Genomic DNA, 14731 nt, shown 5'->3' with positions numbered 1-14731 from the left:
TATTCAAACACACATGCAAGAGAAGGTGCCCAGCTTCCCTTTCTATGTGTTTGGAGGTAGTAATATCAAGTGTCCCAGAACTATTGTTTAATTCTGTCCCAAAGAAGAGAGTTGACCTAGGGAATCGACAGAGAACTCTTTTAGGCCCATATTTCTCTAATTTTGTAATTCAGGAAAAAAGTGTAACATGAAGGGGCCACTTCAGGCTAACTGGTCGTGAGGATCACAGTACTTCTTGACGAGTAAGTCATAAACTGCTGCCAAAGTGAAAAGTGGGACAGAACAGGATCAGAGCCACTGCTGGCGGCCGGGGAAGAACAGATACGTCATTTCTTTAGTAAACCTGTCAGGGGACATGACCTTGAAGTTACCCTATCTTGGGGCATTTCTCAGATTTCAACAAGTAGATGGGTCAGACATACAGAAGCCCTTCCCTGTAGCAAGCAAAACCAATACGAACCCAGAATTTAATAACTATCTGTAATTGTTTCCACTGCCAGCCCAAGGGGGTTTTTCTAGGTCAAACTTCAGGGAAATGGGACATTTTCCCTAAAATGATACCTGAGCTACTATACGTGGGAAAATTCAACAAATAATATTAATATTGTGGTTTGATTTACTGACATTTGTAGAGATGCCAGAGAGGATTTTTTGGAAAATAATGAACTAGAACATTTCCTCTCCTTTGCGTGTCTTGCTGTCTGTTTGCTCCTACAAAAACAGAAAAACTTAGTGTCTGTAACGTGTTCTAGCGACCCTACCTACAAAATATACACCAAATCGCAGATGAAGATCATTACGTATACATTTGCAATGCTTCCCTTGTAAAGGGAACATGCAAGAGAAGGCAGCTCTATAGTCCAAAATACGATGGACCATTCTTACCCGAGTACCCACACAGGGAAGACGGATCTTCCGCTATTGACTGCAGTCGCCGCAGTTCCTTGCTACCAGGGCCTGCACTTAATTTAAACCATGATGGATGGGAAGTACCACATCCCTAGAAAGGGACACTTACTTTGACACATCGAGTAGAAAGTCATTCAACTCAGTCTGTTTGGCAAGGCCTCTGCACACCTGCCATAGAAAAGAATAGCTATTCATTATGACATTTCTGCTGATTTAAAAATAAAAACTCCAGGATACTATTTACCTTATTTTATTGCAAAAGGCATAACAGAATCACTCTGTCTATAATGTAATCAGAGTAGTAACAATTCATATTTATGGAATGCTTATATGTGCTAAGCGCTATTCTAAGCACTTTATGTTTCTTATCTCATTTAATCACCACAAAACACTACAGATTTTGGGTTTATTTTTATAATTGAGGCAAGAGGGGGTTTAGAACCTGGCTAAGTTCCAGAGATGCTAAGTGATGGAGCTATAGCATCAGGACGCAGACATTCTACCTGCAGAGTCACTCTTTCCATCTACTTTAGACTTTAACAAATTGTCCTTGGGCACATTTCTACCTACGCTCGATATTGTCAGACCTGAGAAGTCCTTGCTCCTCATACTATTATCTTCTAACAATATATTTTTTTCTCTTTCTAGCTCACAGTTCCAGATCAACCTGAGTTTGCTGAAACGGACTTAAAAAAACAAAACAGCAACAAAAAAGGAGAAGCGGAAGATACAAAGCAGAATTGTAGGGAGACCGTGTTCCTGAACTATAAGGTCTCGTTACTAGGAAAACTCTACGTAGTTTGTGTTCTCTCAAATTAGATCATATTTTCAAGAGAACCGGGTATCTGAAATGTAAGATTAATGATTTCATATTCCATTTAGTTCAGAGGATTCTTTAATTTAGGAAATGGAGTCATAAAAATACCATTGATACTGGGGTAGGTCCCATGGCATCATGGGTAAGTTTGGTATGCTCTGCTTCAGTGACCCGGGTTCATGGGTTTGGACCCTGGGAGCAGACCTACACCACTCCTCAGCCACGCTGTGTCAGTGACCCACACACAAAACAGAGGAATACTGGCATAGATGTTAGCTCAGGGACAATCTTCTTCAAGCAAAAAAAGAGGAAGATGGGCAACCGATGTTAGCTCAGAGCAAATCTTCCACAGCAAAAACAAAACAAAAAAGTAATCAAAAAAAAAATCTATCAATGTTGCTGCCAGTAGGAGATAGCTCCTGGGCTTTCAGTGGAAAGCAAAAGCCATAATAGGACACATACCACTTATTGCATAAGTGATTTATATTTTATATAAATATATAAAAATAATTGCAAGATATTTAAGGCAGGGAGTAAGTAAATGTAAGTGAATAGATTAAAAAATTTTAGAAATAACAAAATATCTGCTATCCAGGAATAAGCACTGCGTTACTTATTGGCCCCCACTCCACTCCCCGATGCTGCCCCGTAAACATTCTTGTCTCTTCGGAAGCCCCATGAAAACATCCCAGAGACACACCTGAACCTGATGTATTGCCACTGAAGCCCAGGCAAGATTTGCTGTTGCAACCTAAAAAAAATTATGAGACAGGTTTTTATTAGTCACATGCAGACATCCCAATGACAGGCTCTAGCATTAATGGATATGAAGAATTTTCTGAGGTCAAAGATGAAATGTTTCCAAAACTTTGCTGACAAGTTCTGAAGTTACAAGCTATTCTACTCCTTTTATTACTCATTCACTGGACACATATTGAGCGGGTGCCTGCTGGGTACCAGGCGCTATTCTGGATGCTGGAGACGCAGCATCAACACCAAAAACAACAGAATAGCTTACAGTGTCCTGGGAGGAGAGAGAAAGACAAGAAAGAAAACCAGTGAAGTGCACGGCGTATCCCTTGCTGATGGCGGCTACAGAGAGAAAGAGACACAAAAGAGAGAAAAGGGATGGGAGACAGGAAGCGCTCAAGTCTACACCCAGTGCTCAGGAAGGTCCTGCTGACAGGGCCGCGTTTGAGGATGTTCGTAAAGGAAGTGGCTGGGGGTGGGGATGTGGAAGACAGCGCAGTCCAAGCAGAGGCAGAACAGACGCACAGGCTCTGACTAGGAGCCCGTCAGCCTTGCTCAAGGGTCCAGTGGGAGTGGTGGAAGGGAGGTGGCTGAAGGAGCAGGAGATGTGTCATCCTAGTGAGTGGACAGGGTGCAGGCCGCTGAGGGACTTGGGTGTATATTGGGTGAGACAGACAGATACTCACTGTATTTGGTTTTAGTGTTAATGAGCCAATTCTGATTCAGGGAATAGTGAATGGAACCTATTGTTTTCCAAATGGATGTGATGCTGGAACTTTCATTCAGGACAATTTTAAGAAGACATAAAAGCAACCCAGTGTCAGAACTCTCCAGTCATCCTATTACTCTATTGGATTCAGAATGTGGTATACTTTTATTTTTATTGTTAAAATAGATGCTTGCTAGAGTCAATGACTATATTTCTAATTTAATCAGTTTCTTCTCTAAATAACTGCAAAACAACAAACAAATTGGTTTTAAAAATCATTAGTATTAGTATGGAAACGTTGTTAAGCAAAGTGTGGTTTTAAATATTCATTCATTTACCCACTGAACAGTATTAATGAGCACCTTCCACGGTGTAGGTACCACTAAAGTCCTAACGAGCAGTGTTCAGGCCTCACCTCCTGATGACTGAGACAGAAGGCTTCTTTGCCCCAGTGCCGATATAGCTCAAGGATACCGATCAAATCACCAATCGCAGTGACAATTGGTAAACAAAGAACAGACTGGATACGAGTCCCTGATTCCAGTCCTGTACCTCTTGGAAATCGTTCATCCTGAAAAATAAAAGTAGAAAAGTTATAAATTCAGTGAAGAAAATGGAATTGTTAAATTATGACTTTTTTTTTTTTGGTGCGGAAGATTGGCCCTGAGCTAAGATCTGTTGCCAATCTTCCTCTATTTTGTATGTAGGTTGCCGCCACAGCATGGCTTGATGAGTAGTGTAGGTCTGTGCCCAAGTTCTGAACCAGGGCCACCAAAGTGAAGCACACTGAAGTTAACCACTGAGTCACCAGGCCAGCCCCAAGTTATGATTCTTATTTCTATCAGAAATTGCCTATTTGTCACCAATAATAAATGGTCCTTTTCAAAGGAAAATCAAATGATGATGGCCACTATATGCCTTGTTTAAGGAAAATGCTTATCTTTAGCAACATGGACCTATACCCAAACACTGCTTTAATGTTTATCTTCATACAGCAGAATTTAATTAATCAATATATATTAATGCAATAATAAAAGTAATTACAATGGTTAACATTCATTCATTCATCACCTTCTATGTGCCAGAATTCTTTTTAGGGCTTTACAGGTAAAATGTCAAAAGAGAAAATAACTCCAAATGTAAATACCATAGGAAGGAAATTATATACAAAATTTCTTTCTTTTCTATTTTTACAGTTGGAGTCATACAAAAGCGTATGTTAATGATAGTCATTCTCATTGAAGCTCAAAGGCCCATACTAAGTATTCAAACACTCCAATAATTATCAATTATTTATCATAAGAAGTGAAATTGGTTCTTTGACTTGAATGATTTTCTAGCTTAGTAAAATCACTCAACAAAATATAGGGTAATTGAGTGAGTTAATATCAACACACCAGTTCTATTTATTCAATTTCTACTATCTGTGGGAAGCTTTTCTTGAATCAAGAAGAGTACAAATCTATACTTATAACTTACAGATCTTTTGAAAGCTTGCATATGCAATAGAACATTTTCAAATGACAACTTCTACAGTATTTACCTTTAACATTTCGTTTTTTAAACTGAACTATATTTGACATGTAATGTGTACGTTTAAGGTGTACAATATGTTGATTTGATATATTTCTATATTGTAATTTGATTGCCATTGTAGCATTAGCTAGCACCTCTTATCATGTCATACAATTTTCTTTTTTGTGGTGGGAATAATTAAGATCTTAGCAAGTTTGATGATTATAATACGATACTGTGGTCTATATCCACTATATTGTGCAACATTTACTTTTAGCCACATTTTCTATTCAACAGAATAACGAGTTGCCTGATTTCTTCAAGGTCATACATATAATTAGTGGCAAAACCAAAATGAAAGCCCAGATTTCAATGACTCCGATTGAGCACTTCTACAGAGCAAAGTCATTACACCTAGATACTCGTTTGTACATTTGTCACTTTTTTTTGTTTTTGTTTTTGCTGAGGAAGATTAGCCCTGAGCTAACATCTGTTACCAATCTTCCTCTTTCTTTGATTGAGGAGGATTAACCCTAAGCTAATATCTGTGCCTATCTTCCTCCACTATATATGTGGGTCACTGCCACAGCATGGCTGATGAGTGGTGTAGGTCTGTTCCCGGGATCCAAACCTGTGAAGCCCTCCTGCAGAAGCTGAGTGTGCCAAACTTAACCACTACGTCATGAGGCCAGCCCCCTACTTGTCACTTCTAAAGTCCAACCTCACGTAGTGACATTTCATCACAGTGATCACATACACTGTGGAAGATTGTGCTAAGGGCTCCAACTGCCACGTGCCCTGTACCCGTGTCCTTCATCAGGACCTTCCAATACTGGGTCTGGACCCATCCACGTGATTTGCTCTGGCAAATGCGAGGGTAGTATTTTGATGCAAACAGAGGCTTGGAAACTCACTTGCATGTTTCCACTTCTGCTCTTGGACCCCTGCCACCATCATCAGAACATGCCAGGCAGCCTTCATAAAGGGGTAGGGGGAGACACGTGAAATGCTGAGGCCATCTGAGACTAGCCTGCTGCTAAGGGACAGCCAGTTGACCCCAGATGCATGAGCAGGCCCAGCCGAATATAGCTCAGATCAGCAGGACAGCCCAATCCATGGACCCATGAGAAATAACCAGTGGTGGTTGTATGATGCTACTAAAATTGGGGTAGTCTGTCACACAGCAATAGCTGACTCATTCATAAATATCCTGTTAGGGTATGGAACACAAAACAGGAATTGTTTAGTTTACACGAACACAAATATACATTTTTATGCTTAACTATACTGGCATGTATTAAAATAAGAACTATTCAAATCCAGCTCTTAATAGGTATACAAGATATGGTTTTCTGAGTACAAAAAATTAGTTTACATACAAACATCTATTGATCTAAATCTTGCTTTTAATGCTTTCTTAAAACGGCCTAAGTTATGACATCAAAATGATTTGTCATCTTTCTTAATTAAATCCTTCAGGTGACAAATGTCACAAAGAGTAGAAAGCCACTTACCCCCAGGATGTCTTCTACTAGCAATGTTTTCCGGGACTTGGCCACATAAGCAGAGATCGTGGTGCCCTGGGCAATGGGCCCAGCAGGGATCAGCCGGGGCTTTCCTTCCTTGATTCCTGGAGGGGTGAACACACACAGGCTCTAGGAAGAAGGGAAGAGCATGTTTTACAGGGTTTCCTGCACATTGGCACAGCACAGAAAGACTCCTACATATTACTTACTAGTCAAAAGAAATCTGTGAGCCAAGGAAAAGAAGAGACATAAAATGAGACAGGGGCTTTGCCATGATCAAGCTGGAGTATCTGAGTTGAAATTCTCTCTCTTATTTCCAGTGCACACAAGTTACAGGCCAGACATAGCACCCAAGTGAATGTCTAGGCACAGAAAAGCTCACAGAATAGCCTCCTATTTTGATACATAGGAAATAAAAAAATTCTTTTTAAAAACCATTCTTTAAAATGTCCATACTACCTAAAGCAATCTACAGATTCAGTACAATCGCACTCACATTCCCAATGACATTCTTCATAGAAATAGAACAAAGCCAAAAATTTACATGGAACAACAAAAGACCCTGAACAGCCAAAACAATTCTGAGAAAAAATAACAAAGCTGGAGGCATCACAATCCCTGACTTCCAACCATACTACAAAGCTATAGTAATCAAAACAGCATGGTGCTGGTATAAAAACAGACACACAGATCAATGGATCAGAACTGAAAGCCCAGAAATAAAACCACACATCTATGGATAGTTAATCTTCAAGAAAGGAGCCAAGAACATACAATGGAGAAAGGAAAGTCTCTTCAACAACTGGTGTTGGGAAAACTGGACAGTCACGTGCAAAAGAATGAAAGTAGACCATTATCTTACACCATACACAAAAATTAACTCTAAATGGATTAAATATTTGAATGTTAAGACCTGAAACCATAAAACTCTTAGAAGAAAATATAGGCAGTACACTTTGACATTGTTCTTAGCAACATCTTTTCGAATACCATGTCTACTTAGGTAAGGGAAACAAAAGAAAAAGCTAACAAATGGGACTACATCAGACTAAAAAGCTTCTGCAAAGCAAAGGAAACCAAGAACAAAACAGTAAGACAACTCACCAACTGGGAGGAATTATTTGTAAATCATTTATCAGACAAGGGGTTGATCTCCAAAATACATAAAGGACTCATACAACTCAACAAAAGAAAACCAAACAACCCGATCACAAAATGGGCAGAGGATATGAACAGACATATTTCCAAAGAAGATATACAGATGGCCAACAGGCACATGAAACGATGCTCAACATCACGAGTTATCAGGGAAACGCAAATCAAAACTACAAGGAGATATCACCTTACACCGGTCAGAATGGCTACAATTACCAGGACAAAAACAACAAATGTTGGAGAGGATGTGGAGATAAGGGAAAGCTCATACACTGCTGGTGGGAACAGAAACTGGTACAGCCACTGTGGAAAACAGTATGCAGATTGCTCAAAAAATTCAAAATAGAAATACCATGTGATCCAGCTATCCCACTACTGGGTATGTATCCAAAGAACTTAAAACCAATGATCTAAAGAGATTTATGCATCCCTATGTTCACTGCAGCATTATTCACAATGGCCAAGATGTGGAAGCAAACCAAGTGCCCTTCTACAGATGAATGGATAAAGAAGATGTGGTATATATATACACATATACAATGGAATACTACTCAGACTTAAAAAAGACAAAATTGGCCCATTTGCAACAACACGGATGGACCTGGAGGGTGTAATGTTAAGTGAAATAAGCCAGACAGAGAAAGACAAATACAGCATGATTTCACTCATATGTGGAAGATAACAAATAATTGCATAAAGAGAACAGATTACTGGTTACCAGAGTGGAAGGAGGTTGGAGTGGGCAAAAGCGATAAAGGGGCACATATGTATAGTGACGGATAAAAATTAGACTACTAGGAGTGAACATAATGAAGTGTATTCAGAAATTGATAAATAGTAATGTACACCTGAAATTACACAATGTTATAAACCATTATAACCCCAATAAAATTACTTGGGAAAAAAAAAAAGGAAGCTGTCCTTGGGGTCAAGACACTATCATACAAGAAACAGACCCACATTGGGCCCAACCTCCCTACAGACTTGGCACACGGATCTGAAGACAGGATCCGTAACTACAGGTCAAAGTGATTTGCTCATACTTCTCATTTTCATCAAAAACCTTCCTTTCTCAGAATATTATTTCTTTTTCTAATACTCAATCACTCCACTCCTTAAACTGGCCTGCCCATAAAATTACAGATTCAGAATGCTCCTGATAAAAACTTTGCTCGTCTCTGCACAAAAAAAATTTAAGACAAATCTGGGTGTATCTTCCCCTTTCAAATGACTGGGTGGGAGGGTACAGTTCTGAAGCTATTTTAAAATAAATGTTTTTAAAAGTATGATCAGTTATTCTGACTAAACCTAATCACATTTTTAAATATCTACTAAATAAGAATTGCTAAACAAATCATCGAGTGACCGGGGGCCATATTTTGACATAATTGTATTATGATTACCTAGTCAATTCGAAATTACAGTTCAGGTAATTTCTCCCAATACTTCACTTTACTCTTATGTTAAACTGGATTGCTGTCACTTAAAAGGTTGAAGACCTTTTGAACCCTAAGTATTAGACAATCCTGTTAATCTAAACATGTACTATTTATTAGTCCCTGCTCTTACTAAGCTATAAGCTAGGTCTATGTTGGATGTAATTGTCAACTTATTAGATAAGGGGTTTCCAAGCTTTGTAATGTCCGAGGACCCTTTATTCAAATAAAGTCTTACTTATGATCACAAGAGAGTGAACCCTATAAACTCAAGCTCCTTCAGTCGACTGGGAGCAGGACAAAGGAAGTCAGAGCTTTGAGTCAACCCCGGCCATGCTAAAGAAGTCATCACACTGTTTAAAGATTAGAAGCGAAGTTCAAAATATTTTTATTCACACGTATATCTACATCACTTAGGACTGTGCTTAAGTGGTATTTGCTAATAAGACAACGCCCATGAAAAATATACTTTAAGCATTTCTTTTAAAAAAGATGAAGCTTGAAATGTTTAAATACAAGTTCTATATTTTAAGATGATTTTAAAAATTTAACTATATATGAGATGATAAAGGACAAGTTTGCCTTATTTATATGAAGGAGGCGAGAAATCAGAGTCATTGATTTTCAAGTTACTATAATTCCATTGGCCACCAACATATCTATGGCACAGATGAAGCAAGACTGTCATTCGATTTAGTAGCTGTCATTGTCACAATACAATTCAGTGTGTCGCCCTGTCTGAAGATTGAGAGAAGAGTAGAAAAAGGGTTTAAGAACAGGAAGAGAGATGTCTGCAAGAAAAAAAGTTCACTTTTTTTCAGGCTATGGTATATTGAGCCTGAAGAAAAATCGCAGTTGACAACGCTTTCCCCAAACGATGAGAGAGTTAATTGTGAGAGGTATGTTGAGTAATGCTCCTTTTCTCTACCAAAGTCAGAACTGCAGGAAATGAACTTAAATTGAACTGAGCAGTCTAGATAACTCTGAAAAGGAACTTCCCGGGACAGTAACAGAAGGTAAACTCTGGAGCAAGCTCTCAACAGTAGCTTTGGATTTTTTTTCCCTTATAATTGCTGATTTTATTAGTTTTTTGTTTGAAGATATACAACAGACATCTTTTGGGGATGACTTTGCTGTGCCCATTAAGGCTGGATTTAATAACAACTTCGAGTTATACTTAGCTTCACAATTTGATAGTGATAGGATAGCTTATACATTCCTCTATTATTAGAAGATCATTTATTTAATATTATAAAACATTTATTGTCCCTATATAGGGTTTCTATAGATGAACAAGAAACAGATAAACATAATGCAAGCTCTTGTGTATATCAGGCTTGCTGAAGATAAATGGTTTAGAATCTTTCAATTACTTGATTGAATCTGGAAAACTCCTGTGGATGATAAATAATTGTCAAAAAATTAAATAATTCTTTATAGTGGGAAATTTTATATTTGTTTTACTAATGAGCTCATGATTTTTCTTCATATTTACCAAAGAGAAATTTTTCCGAATGAGAGCTGAAGGCAAGTGTTAACACAATATTGAGTAAGTTGTCATGTGAAAGCCAAAAGCTCAGGCAGGAAGGAAAAATGAGGACCAGCCTGAGGCAGACAGACAGCTGTTTCTGATGCTGTCACAGCCTTACTTTCTCTCCTGGGTATTCGTGGTTTCCTACTCTTTTTGGGGGGCTTGTGGGTTTTTTTACTCCACACAATTCATCTGTGCTGAAGCTCCCTTCATAACGTCCATTCCTGACTGAAGACGAGTCACTGGTTTGAACTGTGTGTTCCACAATCACTGTTCTTCACGATTTTAGTAACTGAATGGACTGATGAGCAGTCACTGTCACAAACAGAAAAAGTCAGTGACAAACCTCTAAATGAGAGGCTGAATTTTATATGTCTTCAGTGATGGGAAAGTTTATTAAATCTACCTGTATTTAGTCCACAGAAATAATCAAATAGACAGTGGTGTGTTGACTAGTCTTTTTCCCACTGCCACCTTCATCACATACGAAATTGCCAAGAACACATGGGTCTGTTTCTGAACCCCAATTCTGTACTTTTTAGATTTATTTGTTTACCACGCTGTTTTAATTACTGTAAGTTTATAGTACATTTTGTGATCTGGCAAGGCAAGTCTTGCTTTGGTTCCTAACGTTTCAAAATAATCATGACTTGTTTTATAAGATATATTTAAAATTTTTCATGGTGAAGGGCCAGCATTATTGCATTAACAAATGACGGGTGTAAATAAGTTCTATAGTAACTTGCAAAGCAAATAGAGACTTTATTTTTCAAAATCAATCATTATGATGTTTGACATAAGGATCTCACTGGGATGTTCAGATTAATAAGATAAAAAACATGATACTATTTTCATAGGAGGATGAATGAAAACTGCTCTTTATCAAACATTACTACCTGATATTTTGGAATGTATTAAGACTTTCCTGCATACATTTCCAATGTCTAATTCATCTATAAAATCTGGTGTTGAACTGAGTCTCTAAAATTAATTCCTACACTAATGTTGTATGAATTTATAAAAACTTTTATTAGCACAAACATTTTTTAGAGGCTAGAGACAAACAACTAAAAACAAGGAAAGTTTCAAAGTTTCAAACCTCAACCACCTCTACCTTTTCCAGACAAGAAATTAACTGCATCTGGGGCACGTAAGCTGACGAATGAGTGCTGTGGTTCTTTATTCCTAGTCAAGAGCTCTGGAGGTGCCATGATTGTTAATCCCCTCACCTCCCAATATCACCACGGAGACTGGGCAAAGAGCTGGAACTCAGCCCAGATGCCACGCCACGGTAGGAGATGAATTAGCTTTTTCAACTGCTCAAAGAAACTCATTATGAACTAGCCAACATTTTTGTAATAACAGCAAATTTTCACCCACCTTTCCAAAGTTAGACAATTTGAATTAGAGAAGATTGGTAATAGTTGTCATAACCAGTAGGTGGGCTCAATGTAGGAATAAAAAAGCATTCAATTTAGAAAAAAACAAATTTGGAGAAATAGATATGGTAGAAAATGAACAACAGAATAGGCTATCAATTTATTCTTTAAAAGACGTGATTTTTTTGATGAAATAGAAAAATCTGACTCACTGACATCAACTAAATAGATAAGTCCACTTCACTGGTCAACACTTGCTCTCATCTTTCTTTCTTTCCCTTCTCATCTTTCTTTCCTTACACAATTCAAAGATCACTTCAAACCCCATTTTTCTTTTAAAGGCTTCAACTCACAAGCAGTTAAATTTTAGAAATATTTTTTAAGAAGAAAATTAGTTAGGCTTACCATTGAGTTATTTTTCCTACATGACACTAGATGGCACTGGATAGTAAATGAATTTTGATCCACGCACATGGCCATGAGCAACTTGCCCCCACACTCACCTGGAACTTGAAATAGATCACTAACTTTGTTTACATAATTCTTAAAAATGAACTCACTAAAGTTCACTGTGCTATTGAAAAAGGTCACCCGATTATTCTGAACTACTGGCTCTAAATTCTAAAACTCCTATCTGAAAAGCTATCTATGAACTTACGTTATGAATTAAAAATCTAAAGTACAGTTAGAGTTCACGAGGTTTTCAGCTTTTACGAACAACTCTTATGGATATCACAAGGAAAGCTATAATGATAACAGGATAAAGCGTGTTACGTATCAGTTGGAGGACATGACCGGGTACAAAAGAGCAAAACTGTAGAAACATTAGACAGTGAATTAAGCAAGATGTTAATGATGGAAAAATCAGGTTTTCCAACAAACATTTCAAGAACATCTTGCATATGTTATGTGTCAGGCACTGCTAAGGGCTAGGACATAAAAATACACTGCTTCCTTTTTTAGTTCCAGATTTCTTACAAATTGCTTCTTCTTCCTAAAAAAGTCCTTTATTTTCCCTCCTTATCTACTAAGTGAGAGGTCTTCCAAGCCCTGTTCAAACAGGGCTGATCATCCAAACTGTTTCTAATGTGGTCCACCCCCAAATCTCCACGACTCCCACCAAATTCAGGATCCCAGAGCACCGTGGGTTCCTCATTGCTTGCACTTAAGAGCACGTGCTACAATTAAGGATTTCTCAATTTCCCCTACTGGTTGTACATTCTTTGATGACAGGAATGATTTTTTATTCACCTTTGCATGTTCAGCAATTTAGCACAGTTTTGGTACATAGCAAGTGTCTAAAATGGTTTGTTGAATGAAAAACGTTCACGACACATTTACCCAATGGAAGTTAAATTAAGGTTTAGAAAGTTTAAAAATCTTAACAAAGTCGAGAAGTAGTGAACTGGAACTCACGCAATCCAATTCCAGAATCAAAATTCTTTGGAAAGCTAAACTACTTACTGGGAAGCTTTCCTTCTTTCTCCAAACTCTGAAACAGTGTAGAGATAGCACAGGAATTCTCTCTCCTGAAGGGCTATCCCCAGTGAGATGTACACAAAAAAAGAACAGGAACCTGTTCTGGTCCATCACTGTAGCCCAGGTTTACAACTGTTTGAACAAGGATGTGCTCAGAAAACATTCTGGTGAATAAATGTCCTCCCGGCTTTTAGAAAAGCATTATTTTAACACTGTTTTCAATTTCTTCCATTTACTGGTGTATTAGGTTTTCTATCATCATTTGCATTAAATGGAGCAATTTATATCTTCCTCGAAAACTGTCCATTTTATCTAGATTTTCACATTTACTAATACAAGTATCCTCTCATAATTTGTCATTTTCACTATATCTATTGTTGTGCTATATTTTAAAATTATTAAAATTATATATAATTGCATCGTCTCTTTTTTGCTAACTAGGTTAGCAAATAATTTAATCTGTATAGTTGTTATATTTCCTTGTTTATATAGATTTTAGTTTTCTATATTCTTAGGTTAAATTGGTAAATCCTAAGAGGGCAGAGATTTTAATTTACTACAATGCCTCTAGTAACTAGAACACGACCACGTGGTAACACCCACCAAAAATGTGTTGAATCAATACATTAACTTATTTTGTCAGCTTATTTATTAATGCTTCAAAAATGTATAGAGAATGTTTAATACTTTAAAGATGTCAATTTTTCACTGTAACTTTGTCCAGAGCTTCAGCAATACTGTAATTCATTTTCATAAATATTATTCTCTAGATATTCCATTAACTGTATTTAAATTTTTTCTTTGCCCAAAGAGTTACTTAGCATATTATTTAATTTCCTTGTTTTTAGCCATTGTAACAGATCCGAATTCTTAAATGGGTGCCAAATGCATCAAAGTAGGGTCTAATCAAAGAAGAAAGGGAACCCCAAGTTGGTAAATCCCAAAATAATATACTGAGTTTAATACATAGATATACATATTTGGATAAACCCAACTAATGATATTATTAACATCCTCTAAATTGTATTTTTCTGTTCACTTTTTGGTAGGACTGTTTTGCTCTATGAATTTCAATGCGCCAATATTTACTGTAGAAACTCCCTAACAGCCCTCCCTTCACTGTAGACTAAATCTTTCACAAACCAAGTGACTCTCTTTTCCTATTTAATGCTTTTATTCCTTGAATTCAACTTTGTTACTGATATGTGGCACTTATTCTCCTTTAGTCTGCATTTTTCTGGAGTAGGTTGGCTCCATCTAAAATTCCCTTTATTGTGAATCTTTCCTGACTCACTTTGCTCATACGCATCTCTATAAAACAGAACAAAGTTATGGGGTTTTTTAACCTGATTTAAGATTTTTTTCTTTTAATAGCTGGACCTATTCTACTTGTAATCTTGTTGTGATATCTTTCAAAATGAGTTCCACAGTCATATTTTATGTTTTATTTTTCACTAAATACTATTTAGTTTGTTTTCTATCTTCTCCTTAACTTTCAACATTTTCTTTAAATTTTTCCTCTCTG

The 14731-nt window shown here is 37.3% G+C and overlaps 1 protein-coding gene across 1 annotated transcript in view; it reads right to left on the bottom strand.

Annotated features, from left to right (window-relative positions):
• PDE10A (phosphodiesterase 10A) overlaps positions 1-14731 on the bottom strand; it is a 247668-nt gene that overhangs the window by 69089 nt on the left and 163848 nt on the right. The window contains exons 6-9 of the mRNA XM_046670653.1: positions 6215-6355; positions 3601-3756; positions 2427-2477; positions 1019-1077 (exon numbers count right to left, since the gene is read on the bottom strand). Of these exons, the coding sequence (XP_046526609.1) occupies positions 1019-1077; positions 2427-2477; positions 3601-3756; positions 6215-6355 (407 nt within the window). The remainder of the gene's footprint in view (positions 1-1018; positions 1078-2426; positions 2478-3600; positions 3757-6214; positions 6356-14731) is intronic.

This window comes from Equus quagga, chromosome 8, assembly GCF_021613505.1.
Source record: "Equus quagga isolate Etosha38 chromosome 8, UCLA_HA_Equagga_1.0, whole genome shotgun sequence".
Taxonomy (NCBI): domain Eukaryota; kingdom Metazoa; phylum Chordata; class Mammalia; order Perissodactyla; family Equidae; genus Equus; species Equus quagga.
The sequence above is the reverse complement of the archived record's forward strand: the minus strand, read 5'-3'. Positions and strand labels throughout refer to the sequence as shown.